Source organism: Eleutherodactylus coqui, chromosome 11 (assembly GCF_035609145.1).
Source record: "Eleutherodactylus coqui strain aEleCoq1 chromosome 11, aEleCoq1.hap1, whole genome shotgun sequence".
Taxonomy (NCBI): Eukaryota; Metazoa; Chordata; class Amphibia; order Anura; family Eleutherodactylidae; genus Eleutherodactylus; species Eleutherodactylus coqui.
The window spans coordinates 21830044-21845128 of record NC_089847.1 but is presented as its reverse complement, the minus strand read 5'-3'; the positions used below and the strand labels follow the sequence as shown (position 1 = coordinate 21845128).

At 46.2% G+C, this 15085-nt stretch overlaps 1 protein-coding gene across 1 annotated transcript; it reads left to right on the top strand.

Moving 5' to 3' along the window:
• The first annotated feature begins 2508 nt into the window (after positions 1 to 2508).
• LOC136581595 (NAD(P)H dehydrogenase [quinone] 1-like) lies at positions 2509 to 12442 on the top strand. The gene is made up of 5 exons (XM_066582187.1): positions 2509 to 3040; positions 3403 to 3533; positions 6786 to 6899; positions 7247 to 7348; positions 11906 to 12442. The coding sequence occupies exons 1-5, from the start codon at positions 2863 to 2865 to the stop codon at positions 12215 to 12217; spliced, it is 837 nt and encodes a 278-aa protein (XP_066438284.1). The 5' UTR covers positions 2509 to 2862; the 3' UTR covers positions 12218 to 12442.
• The last annotated feature ends 2643 nt before the right edge of the window (positions 12443 to 15085 follow it).

The following is a 15085-nucleotide window of genomic DNA, read 5'->3' as shown; positions in this document are numbered from 1 at the left end:
GGACTTCACAATAGGGAGTTGTACCTGCCTGTGTCTATGAATTAAAAAGCCCGGTCTGACTGGGGCATGCAGACACCTTGACAGAATGAATAGTGTGTGGCACATAGGTTCCCCATTGCTATGCCCACGTGTGCAGCTCCTGATGGCGGTGGCACAGGATTCTATTTCTCATTGCTTCTGTACAGCATTGTGGGCTATTGCTCCGCCACTTTTAAAGAGGGTCGCTGCCTAGCCATGCCAACCCTCTGCAGTGTGTGCCTGCGGTCCCTCGTCATGGCAGACGCAATTCTAAATAGACATGAGCGTGGTGTGGCATGAGGGCAGCTGAAGGCTGCCCAGGGACACTTTGGTGTGCGCTGTGGGGGGGAGGGGGGGCGGTTGGGCAGCATGTAACCCAGGAGAAGTGGCAGCAGAGTGTCATGCAGGCAGTGATTGTGCTTTGTTGGAGGTAGTGTGGTGCTTAGCAAAGGTATGCCATGCTAATGAGGGCTTTTCAGAAGTAAAAGTGGTTGGGAGGGGGGGGGGGGGCCCACTCTTGCCGGTATTGTGGCTTAATAGTGGGACCTGTGAACTTGAGATGCAGCCCAACATGTAGCCCCTCGCCTGCCCTATCCGTTGCTGTGTCGTTCCCATCACTTTCTTGAATTGCCCAGATTTTCACACATGAAAACCTTAGCGAGCATCGGCGAAATACAAAAATGCTCTGGTCGCCCATTGACTTCAATGGGGTTCGTTGTTCGAAACGAACCCTCGAACATCGCGGGAAGTTCGTTCCGAATAACGAACACCCGAACATTTTGGTGTTCGCTCATCTCTAATAATAGCCAATCTAAACAGATAGCTGAAGTATAAAGCATGGAGAAGTGACGGAGCAGCAGCCTGGCCTGGGCCTCTGATAAAACAAGAGTTTTCCATTAAGGTCCCCATACACAGTAGACTTTAGTCATCCAGAACAGCCAATAATGGTGGGGCCGGAAGACTCGGATGTGCATGGGGGTGGCTCAGCTTTTGCCCGGACAGATGATGTGGGGGAAGAGAAGGATTGGAGATACTGGATTTCAGGGCCCAATCCTTTTGTTTCCCGGCAAATAAGTTACCGCCAAAGCTGTCTGGCTATGACTTACCTGCCTAAACACATGATTGTTTGGCCAAACGGTTGTTTGGCAAAATATTTGATAGGTTCTTCCTTCGTGTAGCAATTGTAGAGTAAAGGCTCATGCCCACGAGGGAAGCGGACAGCTATGCCAGAAGATTCTTTTAACCACGCGGGGAAGTCCACGATATACTCCCCATGTTTTCAATGGTGCTAGCGCCACTGGCCACATTGAAAACACTGAGCAATATCGCAGATTTCTTCTCTGCGATGCGAAGCTCTACTGAAACATTGCAGATGAGTATGAAACCATTGAAAATCATTGGTTTCATAATCATCACTCTAGGAAAAATATTGCTAGTGGGTAAAAGCCCTTAGTGGTACAGAGAACCGAATGACTAAACAATCTTGTTAAAAAATTTTTCTTTAATTATCTTTGTTTTTAAACTCACCGCCCAAGCGAACAACTAAAAATGTCATTGTTTGCTCAGCCGAACAATTTATCGCTACGTGTAAAAGTTCCCTCTACACGCATTGGTTCACAAATCATGGCAATCACCGCTCTTTTACATGCACTGAAAATTGTGCAAGATTATGTACAACCGACCAGTAAGCGTTTTGATGCTTGCTAAAAAGCAACAATCAGCTAATTAGTAAGAAGAAGTCAGGATAAAAGCTGGACTATGTCCTATGTTCTACATCCCAACTTCCCGCTAAGTCTTCTCTTTACTTTGCACATCATTGTTGTACTATTTAAAGTGTTTCTCAATTTGTAAACTACTGATGGCCTATCCAGAGGATAAGCCACTAGGAGTAGATCAGTCCCCTTTGATCAGCTCTTTTCTGGGCTGTTGTGCTCACATACTGAGCTGTTTTCTGCAGGAAGCTGACAGCTCTGTTCCCACTGCAATGGCCAGACTTGGTATTGCTGACCATTTACTTCAAGTTTGCCTGTAATACCAAGCCTGGCCACCGCAGTGAGAACGGAGCTGTTTGCTTCCTGCAGAAAACAGCACAGTGTACAAGAGCATCTGCTCAGAGAACAGTTGATCAGTGAAGATCCCGGATGGTGGATAATTGCTGATCTACTACTAAGTTCATATTGTACAGATGGACCAACAGCAGTTTACAACTAGACAGGTCCTTTAAAGGGGGTGTACTGCAATTGCAAATTATCCCCTATCCACCCTATTCAAAGAAAAGGGGATAACTTGCCGATTGTTGGAGGCTTTACTGCTGTGACCCCCCCCCCCGCGCGCGCGCGCCAAACTCAAAAATAGGAGTCCTATCTCCCCCCTCCTCCTTACTGCATGGTTACTGCAACCACCATAGTGAAGAGGAGACTGAATGGAGTACTGCTCATGCAACCACACTAGCGCTCGATTTTCAATGGGACTGCGGAGATACCCAAATCTTGCCTATTTCCATGAGCCCAATGCTTGGCCAGCGCTCTATTCACAGTGGCATCACTGCCAGGGAAGAAGCGACCCCCACAGTGACAGGAGAGCGGGACACTGGAGTCCCATTCTCGAGAACGGCAGGGGTTTCAGCAGTGAGCCCCCACTGATAGGATGGATAGGGAATAACTTGCAATTTTGGTACAACCTCTTTAATGTTAACTTTTTCCTTGGGACCAATTTACTTGGCAGGGGCTCTTTAAAAGCTATCCTACCCAGTTCATAAGGTCCCTATAGGTTGTCTATAGGTGACTGTGTGGCCAGGGCGAGGGGTTAAAAATCTCAATTGTGACTAATAACTTATTGTGTGTTATGATATTTATAGGTAAGACAGCGCTGATTGTATTCGCTCACCAAGAGCGGACATCGTTCAACTACGCCATGAAGGAAGCGGCTCAGGCAGCTTTACAGAAGAAGGGCTGGACGGTTCTTGTGTCCGATCTGTATGAGATGAAGTTTAACGCTATCCTGTCACGTGATGATATCAGGGGTAAGAACACTAAGCAGCATTTAAAGGAATTGTCCAGGATAGGACCAAAGGAAATACCTTTTCACCCCAGAAACAGCGCCACTCTAGTACGTAGGCTGCATAAGGTATTGCAGCTTATTCCCACTCAGATGAATAGGGCTGGACTGTAATACCGAACACAGCCTATTAAAAAGAGTGGCGCAGTTTCTGGAAAGAAGCAGAGTATGTATATACGAATTGGCGGCTGTCTGGATATGCTGGAAGTTGTAGTTTGCAACAGCCAGAGAGGTTGGTGAGAACTAATACAGATTGTACATTTTGCACTTTTTAGACCATAAAAAGGATATAATTGCCTAAAAAAGACTAATGCTGCTTTAATGCAGGTGAGCCCAAGCACCCAAATAAGTTTAAATATGGTTTAGAGACTTTGCTAGCGTGGAAGGAGGGACGCCTCGCCAGGGACATTGAAGAAGAGCAGAAGAAGCTGGAGAAGGCTGACCTAGTGATCTTCCAGGTACATGTAGTATTGTCTCCGCCTGTGATGTTGTACTTGGCGCTGTAGTTCACGAGACAAAAGGCCGTATTTATCAAAACCACGATTATCGTTCCATGTAAATGCATGCCATGACCGAACGAGAAACGAGAATCGGCCCGCATAAAGAGGCAGTCATTCGTTTAGGAACGACTGCCTGTTGACTGTGAATGGAGTCGGGTGGCCTTGAATGACCTAATGGTCATCTGCGCCCATCAGGTCATCCCGTGTAAAGGAGGGTTGAAGGTACCCTCATGTAGGCAGCACTCTCAGGAACCCATAAGCAATGGACTGAACTACTTCCCCTCTCTCAGACACCCCTATTTATAGCCTCACCCATACCACATGACAGGACATAAATTGATACATTTACAGGCAATCCCCAGGCTTTTGCAAACACTTAACCCATCACACGCTGCAGCTGTGCAATACATATAACAGAATGACAAGACGCTTTTGCACAGCCCACCCACAAAGTACATGACACGTATTACATTTGTGGGGAGGGCCAGGAATAGATGTACTGGGCCACTACAATAGCTCTACAGCACCACCTATTGGATGGCAGCATTACCTTAAAGGGGTTGTCCCACGCCGAAACGGCTTTTTTTTTTTTCAATAGGCCCCCCGTTCGGCGCGAGACAAACACAAGGGATGGGTTAAAAAAAAAAAAAAAAAGTTTAGTACTTACCCGAATCCCCGCTCTGCGGCGACTTCTTTCTTACCTTAGCAAGATGGCCGCCGGGATCTTCACCCACGATGCACCGCGGGGCTTCTTCCATGGTGCACCGTGGGCTCTGTGCGGTCCATTGCCGATTCCAGCCTCCTGATTGGCTGGAATCGGCACACGTGACGGGGCGGAGCTACGCGATGACGCGTAGAAGGGGGCGGAGCCAGAACGCCGCTCGTGCCGAGACCCAAGAGAAGGGAGAAGACCCTTCTGCGCAAGCGCGTCTAATCGGGAGATTAGACGCTGAAATTAGACGGCACCATGGAGATGGGGATGCCAGCAACGGAGCAGGTAAGTGAATAACTTCTGTATGGCTCATAATTAATGCACTATGTATATTACAAAGTGCATTAATATGGCCATACAGAAGTTCTTACCTCCACTTGCTTTCTCGGGACAACCCCTTTAAATCAATGTACAACTTTTTAACAAGTCTGTAAAACAGTGATTGGGAATAGGAAACCAAGCAAGAAAATTATACAGACCCCTGTTTTAGGGTGTTTGCCCCTCATCAGTATGCAGTAGGTTTCTGGCTTGGCTGGTGAGAGGCCTGTAACATGGGTCAAGATGGATGTTATCTCTCCTAGGAGAGCACCCAAAAAGTTTGTGGAGGCACCTAGGGGGTGAGTGGGTCGGGGGTTGGCATTGTCTCTCCCCAAGGAGAGCACCCAGAAGGGGTGTGAGAAGACACCTGAGGGGTGAGTGAGGAGACTTATACGGCCATGCATGCGCCTCTGGGTAATTTATGCAAATAGGGAAGATGGAACAATACCTCTACAGCGCCATCTATTGGATGGCAGCATTCCTTCAAATCAATGTACGACTTTTTAACAATTCTGTAAAACATTGATTGTGAATAGCCAGAAAACCATACACAGACAGCCGTTTCAGGGTGTTTGCCCCTCATCAGCGTGCACTCACCTCTCAGCTGTCCTCTTACACCCCTTCTGAGTGCTCTTCTTGGAAAGAGACGATGCCATCCCCCAACCCACTCACCCCTTAGGTGTCTCCCCACACTTTTTTATGGGTGCTCTCCTTAAGGAGAGACGACACCCCTCTTGACCCCTGTTAAAAGATAGGACATGTCTTTTTTGATGCACAATTTTTTTCGGCATGTCAAAAAGTCATTCATCTGACAGAACCCATAGGAAACCATGGTTTTTTAGATGCAATTTTTAGATGTACCTACTCAGCGTCAAAACGCTGCTTGTGTGAAAGAGCCCGAAAGGAGTATTCCAGGGTTTTGCTAACCTTCCCTATTGATAACTGACGGGTCATTAATAGATGACTGTCGGAACCACCACTTAGATCCCTGCCAATCAGCTGATGCCCAGTGCCATTGTTGCTAGCGGAGGAAGCAGAAAGCATTGGCCATAGTGCAGTAGCCCGGGTAGATACTGAAATGCATTCTATGGGAGCTGCACCAGTAGTGCCAACCGGGCTGCTGCGCTATGGTCAATGCTTTCTGCTTCCTCCGCTGATTATAGCAACAGCGGCACCGGGAATTAGCGGGGATGAGAGCTGTGGGTCTCTGCTGCTCATGTACTAATGACCTGTCAGTTATCAGTAGAGAAATTTCTGGAATATACCTTTAAAATATTCCGTTCATGTATTTTGCGTTCACACAATGCATCCTGTACTACCATATGTTCTGTGCAATTCTGTCCTTATTTCTGCTTCTGGAATACCATTTTATTAGCGTCAACCACCTTTATGGGAAGTGGAAGGCGTAAAATATAGCATTATTGCATGAAACAGGTTTTTACGGTTTGTGACAACACGGGGGTTAAAGAGCACGCCAAATGGTCACTTTTACTTTTTCCTTTCATTTATTTCTAAATAAGCTTTAGAAGAACATAAACGACTGGGTCTCCGGACACATAATAAGATTTGCAAAGTCCTTTCAATGCAATCCTCCACAGTCCACAGGAGGAGCAATCAAGTCCACAGCTGCCAAACAGTAACAAGTCCGTTCAGCTTCACAGACCTGTAGTAGTCCTTAAGTGCAGCTTATCACCAGGACGTAGCGTCTCCAGACCTCAATCCCAGGGGCAGAGTCCTCCAAGCGTCCTGCCGGGACAGCGTCTCTCTCTGCTTACGACAGGAATTTCTTTAACCAGCAGTCTGGTCACAGTACAAGTCTCAGTGTCTCCAGACCTCAATCCCAGGGCCAGGTTTCTCCAAGCGTCCTGCCGGGACAGAGTCTCTCTCTGCTTATAGCAGGAGTTCCTTTAACCAGCAGTCTGGTCGCAGTACAAGTCTCAACTGGAGTCTGGTTCTCTCAGACACACACACCTCTCTCACTGCAGCAGGAACAAACCCTTTTATCTTACTGACCACACCTGTGGGTGTTTTCCCCTTGTCTCAGGCAACAAACTGACTGTCTGTTGCCCCCTTACAAGCCACTCTCTGTAGCGCACCCTTACAGGTTACATTTATTAAAGGGAATGCAAGAGGATTTTGCTTTGCTTTGCATTTGAAGTGACATTCATTATTTCTTCCAGTTTCCCCTGTACTGGTTTGGGCCACCCGCCATAATGAAAGGATGGATGGAACGAGTCTTCTCTGAAGGGTTTGCGTATAGCCTCGAATTCATGTATTGTGAAGGACCATTCAAGGTAAACTGCAGTCATTGACTTGTAGGGTTGAGCCACCATACCTGAGCATAAAGTGTGAAATCACATGGAAACCGAGACATCACTGATTTACCCAGTATTAATAGCTTGCTGTTCTATATAGTCAAAGCACCTTAATCCGAAAAAAATAGTTTATAGGCGATGGGTTACTAAATACTCTCAAATACACTGCTCAGTCTTCTGCTCCCGCGTTTGGTTGATTATATCAGACTTTTTGGATTATCAGCTTCAAGGTCAAAATATTTTGCTTTATGTAATCTCATTCTAACTGCTGGGATATCAGATTCCGGGGTAAATCTTTCTGAATTTGTGATATTTTTTTTTTACAGACAAAGAAAGCTCTGTTGTCCTTCACCACTGGTGGCTGTGAGTCAAGGACAACACCCAGAGGGAGGACTGGAGACATGAATGTTATTCTGTGGCCTCTCCAGGTAATTTATCATTGGTGTTTGTGCCGATCATGTTCACAAAGTTGGCACAATCTGTGCATGGCATCTGACGGCATACAGGTTGATTAGCAGCTTGATCTGTCCAAGACCATAACCAGCACTCAAGGGATCCAGTAGAAAAATTGGAATGGGACCCGTCTCCTGGGATGTCAGTAATCTGCTGGCATCGAGGGCTGGAGCATTCAGCGAGTTCTGGTTCAGTATTTTCCATATCAACATCTTACCACCTCTATCTCCCATACTCGGATTATACAGGTGGTGGACAAAAATATGAAAACACTGCATGAAATATATGCCATCAAATCAGTCTCTACATGTTTTATTGAAATCTAGTTTATAATCCCATGCAATTTGAGTGGATGTAATATGACACAGATGTGAACATCTGCCCGAGCAACAAGGTGCCATCCGTCAGGTGTTAGAGCCACTCATCTGCTGTTACCAACTGCCTCCCAATACCACCCAGAGCAGGGCAAGAGGTGATGTAAACACAAATTTGGTTGGAAAGCTCTCAGCCACACAGGGGTCAAAAGGGTAGCTCAGTGCTAATGGTTAAAATCCCATGCAATTCACACAGTGTTTCCATATTTTTGTCCACACCCTATAAGTATGTAGGTGATTATACTGCATCTGGAGTCACATGCTACTGTTTGCCAACATTTGCCAGGCCCCTATGTTCATTGGCGTTCTTGTAAAAGCTCGTACAATGTAAATCCTAAGGCTCATTTACTCACAAAGACAATCTTCAATCTTTCAAACGATTGAAAGATTGAAATTTCTAGCAATCATTTTCCATAAAGTAATAATGGGCAGTAATGCCCATTAGCACTTTATCAGCTTCATTTGCATGTTAATGAGCCTCCAGCAGCTCTTTGCAAATCCCAGCATATGCTCTGGACTTTGCACTCAGCTGCATTGTCTTCACAAGGACTGCCACAGTCTGTCAGTTGAATACAACGTAATCAGCTGCTCCCGTGAAGAATACAGCTTGCAGTCCCTGCTATCTCTCTCCGGCTGAATGATGGTTTTTATTCTCACCTAAAAATCATCGTTCAGCCGAAGAGTGAACGATGGTAGCATTTACACACAACGATTATCACTCAAAAGCCATCATTTGAATGAATTTTGAGTGATAATCGTTGCGTGTAAATGGGGATTTACTGGTAGATATGCATATTTCAACCTATTACACAACTCTAAACAATAGTGGGAGCTGCATTACAAGATTCAATGATAGGGTAGATCACCAGATCAGGCATCACTAGATACAATAGAAGCATGTTGAACAACCCAGTGATCCCCACCTAAATGTACTCATTAATATAGCTCACTATATGGCTAAAGGTGCTTTTAGGCACAAAGATGATCGCTCAAAAGGATCAAATTTCTTTTGTTCTGCCAGCAGGGCTGACAGCTGAAGCAATGCAATCAGCTGTTCTCAGCAGTCCCTGGGCAGAACACAGAGTGCAGTCCTGCTTATAATAATAATCTTTATTTGTATAGCGCCAACTTATTCCGCAGCGCTTTCAGGCATGGATAAATGCAAAACAATACAACAATTGCAACAATTACAATGTGAGATACATTGGGTTAGACGCAAATGGGTTGGGGGTGGTACAGGAGGTGCAGGGGTTGGGGAACACAGGCAATAGGAAATTTTATGTACAGATCATTTATATGAAGGCAAACAGGGTGGAGCACCATAGGGAGGGGCGAGGGACTAGGTCAGGAGATTTTGTATGCTTCCCTGAAGAGGTGCGTTTTTAAGGCACGTCTGAAATTTCGTGCATCGGGAATTGTCCGGATGCCTTGGGGTAGAGCATTCCAGAGGATGGGTGCTGCTCTAGTGAAGTCCTGTAGGCGAGCATGAGAGGTTCGTATTACAGGGGTGTTTAGTCTGAGGGTGTTAGCCGATCGGAGTGAGCGGGCTGGGTGGTGTACTGACAGGAGGGAGGCGATGTATGGTGGCGCAGCGCCATGCAGAGCTTTGTGAGTGAGGTAGAGGAGTTTAAATTTAGTTCTGCAGTGGATGGGCAGCCAATGCAGCGAGAGGCATAATGCAGAGGCGTCTGAATAACGACTGGATAGAAAAATGAGTCTAGCTGCTGCATTTAGTATGGATTGGAGCGGAGCGAGTCTAGTGCGGGGGAGGCCAATGAGTAGCGAGTTGCAGTAGTCAAGCTGGGAGTGGATGAGCGCAACCACGAGCGTCTTTAGCGTGTCCGTGGTTAGGAACGGACATATTTTAGCAATATTTCTGAGGTGCATGTGGCATGTTTGGGCCAGAGATTGGATATGGGGGTCAAAGGAGAGGTCAGAGTCCAGTGTGACCCCAAGGCATCGGGCATGCCGTCTGGGGGTTATGATGGTGCCAGACACTGGAATGGAGATGTTGAGGGGAGGTCGGTTAGAAGGTGGAAACACAAGGAGGTCAGTTTTAGAGAGGTTTAGTTTGAGAAAAAGGGAGGACATAGTGTTAGAGACAGCGGACAGACAGTCGGTGATATTTTGGAGGAATGGTCCAAAGATCTCACGAGAGGAGGTGTATAGTTGGGTGTCATCAGCGTAGAGATGGTATTGGAGGCCAAATCTGTGGATGGTTTGTCCAATTGGGGCAGTATAGATTGAGAAAAGAAGGGGACCAAGGACCGAGCCCTGGGGTACCCCAACAGCGAGAGGAAGTGGAGCAGAGATAGAACCAGTAAAGGAAACACTGAAAGAGCGGTCAGAGAGGTAGGAAGAGAACCAGGAGAGAGCAATATCCTCAGCTGTTCTGCTGAACAACGTATTTCAACCCGAACTGAAGTCTGTCATTTGGCAGAAAACTGAAAGATGGGCACAACGATTTACACACAACGAAAAGATGGCCTTTGAGCGAATTGTGAGCGATAATCGTTGTGTCTAAATGGGCCTTTACATGTAGGTTGGAATGATCATCTATAAGTACCCCTCCACCTGCTTGATGAAGGCAGCCAGAAGGGATGTCCCTGCTCTAGTCTGCCCGTCTGAGCCCCCTTATACTACATACAGGCATAAGAAGCTGAGTGGGCTTAAAGCAATTAATAGGCAAGAACTCCCAGTATCTATGGTAGAAGCTGTAATTGTCCTTCTTCCTAAACCTGGAAGGATCCCCCATGCCTGGTTCTTGTAGGCCCATATCACTTCTAGCAATGGACATTAAATGGATGTGGAAAAAGCATTTGATAGTGTACAATGGGTATTACTCTGGGAGGCTTTACGAGTAATGAGTTTTGGCCACAATCGGTTAAAATTGTTGTATGCTGACCCAAGAGCATGTATATAGCTTAATGGAAGACTGACTCCTTCCTTTCCATTATATAGGGGTGCCCTCGCTCCCTGCTTCTATTTGCTTTAGCAGTAAAGCCCCTGGCAAGTCATAGTAGGTCACATGCAGGTATACCGGGTTTATACATGGCTCCATTGGAGAAAAAATAGCTCTGTATGCAGATGACATGCCTTTGTTTCTTGGTGATTCAAGCATATCTTTGGAAACGGCTATTACAGTAATTAGTAAATATGGAGGTTACTGAAGCCTCATGATTATGTAACACACACAGCGTAATACATTTGAACACTGGGACTTGTGTGTGCTACAATTCAACTTACTGTGGGTACGGCCGGAGGCCTAGTCCTTGTAACAGTGTAGCCCAGTGGTAACACGAGGGGGAATGTTTCTAGAAGTATATATCACATTGTGACGCCACCGTTCCCACACCGTTATTCTGTACTGCGGAGTAATAAACACAGAGACTTGTGTATCGTACCTCGGGACCTCAGGACCGATTGAGACCCGGTAAGCTTTCCTTAGATAAACTTGAAGAAGCAGGTGATTACAAGTACATTCATGGCAGCAGTTATAGGCAGAAGCTCAGAGGTTGGGAGGAAAAAACACACAGGAACAATACGGCCCTATAGTCCACGTTATCTATATGTTACCTGGACATTAAGTATACTCCGGTGGAGGTAAAAGGTAGGGGGACACTGGTAGGCAATTACTGAAGAAAAGGCTTAGCCTAAATACACCCCGCACATCATCCGGGTGGGTGTCACAATCACGTACCTCTGTGTGGTGATCCTAATGGCGGACGGGCACACAGGAATAGTAATGCCTGTAGTGTGAACGGGTACCTGGTACGGTGGGTTGCTCTATACAGAATTGCTTGGGGGGTTGCTCTCACTTTGGGGGATTTTTAGTGACTCACTCGTTCTCTCATGCATTTCGCAAGCGGTAGCGAGGTCTCTCCTTCTCCTCCATATTAGACACAAGGAAACCAGAAATGTCTCCCTGTGCCCCTGCAGTTTCTCCAGTGGACCGGGGAAGAGGGAAGATCCTCAGCTCTAACATGGAAAGCCTCTCCTTCTTCTCCATTTTCAATGCAGGGAAGCTAAAGGCAGAGATTGAAACTAACTGACCAAAAATTCTTAAATGTTTTCACATAAAAGCTTGATTTATGCATCAGGTCATTCTCTGATGACACATTCCCTTTAAACAAAACCTAATTCTTTTTGCATTTCCAGAGCGGTATTTTACATTTCTGTGGATTCCAAGTCCTGCCGCCTCAAATTGCATACAATGTGGCACATGTAACTCAGGAAGTTCGCGTTGGGATGTTGAAGAGCTGGGAGAAGAGACTGGAGACAATCTGGGATGAGAAGCCCATCAGATTCCTTTCTAACCAGGACTTTGAGGGTGAGTCTGGTGGATATTTGCTGAAGAAGGAAGTGGAGGAGGCCAGGTCTGCTGATAAGTACGGCCCAACCGTCGGGCAAAACCTGGGCAAACCTCTGCCACCTGACAGCCAGCTGAAGTCTGAAGGCACCGGCTTATGAGATACTGGCAAAGTGTTTACGTGGAATGTTGTGTCATCTCAATCTACGCTTTGATAGATGTATGAAATCTTATCCCTGTGATGTGGTGCAACTGAGAAGTATCATCAGACGGTTGTTTTGGACCAGGTGGAGGATGTTCCCTCTGCTCAATCTCTTCTAATATTTGTTTTAGACTTTTAAAAGTCTGTAAAGTGTTTTACTGTTATATGCCATTAAAGTTTGCTCAAAGACCTGCTCCTTCATCCCTCTCCTCTTTAACCCCTTGAGGACATGGTTTGTTTTGGCCATAAGAACGCAACAATTTAGGATGGATTTTCATCTCCACTTTTCAAAAGCCATACAACATCCCAAGGTGGATAAAGCGAACGCAATAATGCAAAATACTTGCCGAGGATCGCTACTTCCCACAAAAAAGCTTGCATTCAAGGGAAAAATCGCACGTTCCGGAGCGCGATATCAGGACGAGCTTCATGGCCAGATATTGCGCTCGTCTGTGTGACGTTAGCCTAACGCAGATGGAATCATTGTCTGAACGCTTCCGTTTCAATATTTAAAAAAAAAACAAACACAAAACTTTCACATTTTTTTGGTTCCGTTAGGTTTCTATGTTTAGCGGCACAAAGTGCGCAGCCGGCAGCGGTATTTGTCCACTTTAAGAAAAAAAAAACAGCAGAACGGAAACTCACTGAAAACGTACAATTTGATTTCAGTTTTTAAAACACTCAATAAAATCACTAGGGGGCGGAGCCGTTCATTTCCGTGCTAGTGAGCATTCACAAGTCGTGCATTGTAATGTGGAGCGGCGCATACACGGATGCTACATACAGAGACGACAGTTACACGGACGCTGCATACATGGACAGTGCAGACACGGATGCTACATAAACGTCCAATACATACACGGACGCTAAATAGATGAACGCCGATTACATGGACGCTACACATACACAAACGCCGCATACATGGACGCTAGTTACATGGACACTACATAAACGTCCACTACATACACGTCCACTACATACACAAACGGCGCATACATGGACGCCAGTTACATGGACGCTACATACACGGACACTGCATACACAAACACCGCATACATGGACACCAGTTGCATGGACACTACATAAACGTCCACTACATACACGGACAGTGCATACACAGACGCCAGTTACATGGACGCTGCATACATGTCCATTACATACACAGATGCCACATACACAAACGCTACATACACGGACACTGCGTGCACGTCCAATACGTACACAGACACTACATATACGGATGCCAGTCACACGGACACCAGTCACACGGACGCTACATACATGTCCACTACATACACTGATGCTACATACATGGACACCGCATACACAGACACATAAACAGTACATACTCAAACACCGAATACACGGACGCTTCATACACGTCCACGACATACACGGACGCCAGTTACATGGACGCTACATACACATCCACTACATACACGGATGCCGCATTCAAAGACACTAGTTACATGTCCGCTGCATACATGGATGCCACATACACGTCCATTACATACACGGATTCCAGTTACGTAGACGCTACATACACATGCACTACATCCACGGACGCTGCATACATGGACGCTACATACACGGACGTTTTATACACGTCCACGACATACACGGACGCCAGTTACATGGACGCTACATATGCATTCACTACATACACGGACGCCAGTTACATGGACAGTTCATACACGGATGCCAGTTACATAGACGCTACATACACATTCACTACATCCACGGACGCTGCATACATGGACGCTACATACACGTCCACGACATAAACGGACGCCAGTTACATGGACGCTACATACTCGTCCACTACATACACGGATGTCGCATTAACAGACACTAGTTATACAGACTGCAGATACATGTCTGCTGCATACAGGGATGCCACATACACGTCCACAACATACACAGACGCCAGTTACATGGACAGTACATACACGGACGCCACATACACGGATGCTTCATACACAGACGCCACATACAAGGATGCCGCATTCACAGACACTAGTTACAGGTCGTCCGCTGCATACAGGGACGCCACATACATGTCCATTACATACACAGACGCCAGTTACATAGACGCTACTTACACATCCACTACATACACGGACACCGCATACACAGACGCCAGTTGCATGGACAGTACATACATGGACGCTGCATACACGGGCGCCAGTTACATGGACAGTACATACACGAACACTGAATATAGGGACGCTACATACATGGACTCTTGATACATGTCCACAGTATTTGTCCTCTTTAGAAAAAAACAAACAAAAAACTGACACAACGGAACGGAAACTCACTGAAAACGTACAATTTGATTTCCGTTTTTAAAACCCTCATTAAAATCATTGGGGGCGGAGCCGTTCATTTCCGTTCTAGTGAGCATTCACAAATCGTGCATACAGGGATGCTACATATACAGACGCTACATATAAGGACAATAGTTACATGGACGCTGCATACACGGACAGTACATACACAGACGCCGCATACACGGACGCCAGTTACATGGGCGCTACATAAATGTCCACTACATACACGTACGCCAGTTACATGGCCGCTACATACACGTCCACTACATACACGGACGCTGCATACATGGACGCTATATAAACGTCCACTACATACACGGACGCTACATAGATGGGCGCCAGTTACATGGACACTACATACACATCCACTACATACACGGACGCTATATAAATGTCCACTACATACACGGACGCTACATAGATGGGCGCCAGTTACATGGACACTACATACACATCCACTACATACAAAGACGCCAGTTCCATCAACGCTACAT

Bases quoted from the DNA above. Each gene is read 5' to 3' on its own strand.
- LOC136581595 (XM_066582187.1), top strand. From the start codon at position 2,863: ATGATATTTATAGGTAAGACAGCGCTGATTGTATTCGCTCACCAAGAG. The intron at 3,041-3,402 runs GTAAGAACACTA...GCTTTAATGCAG, and splicing joins GTCACGTGATGATATCAGGG to GTGAGCCCAAGCACCCAAAT. The intron at 6,900-7,246 runs GTAAACTGCAGT...TTTTTTTTACAG, and splicing joins ATTGTGAAGGACCATTCAAG to ACAAAGAAAGCTCTGTTGTC.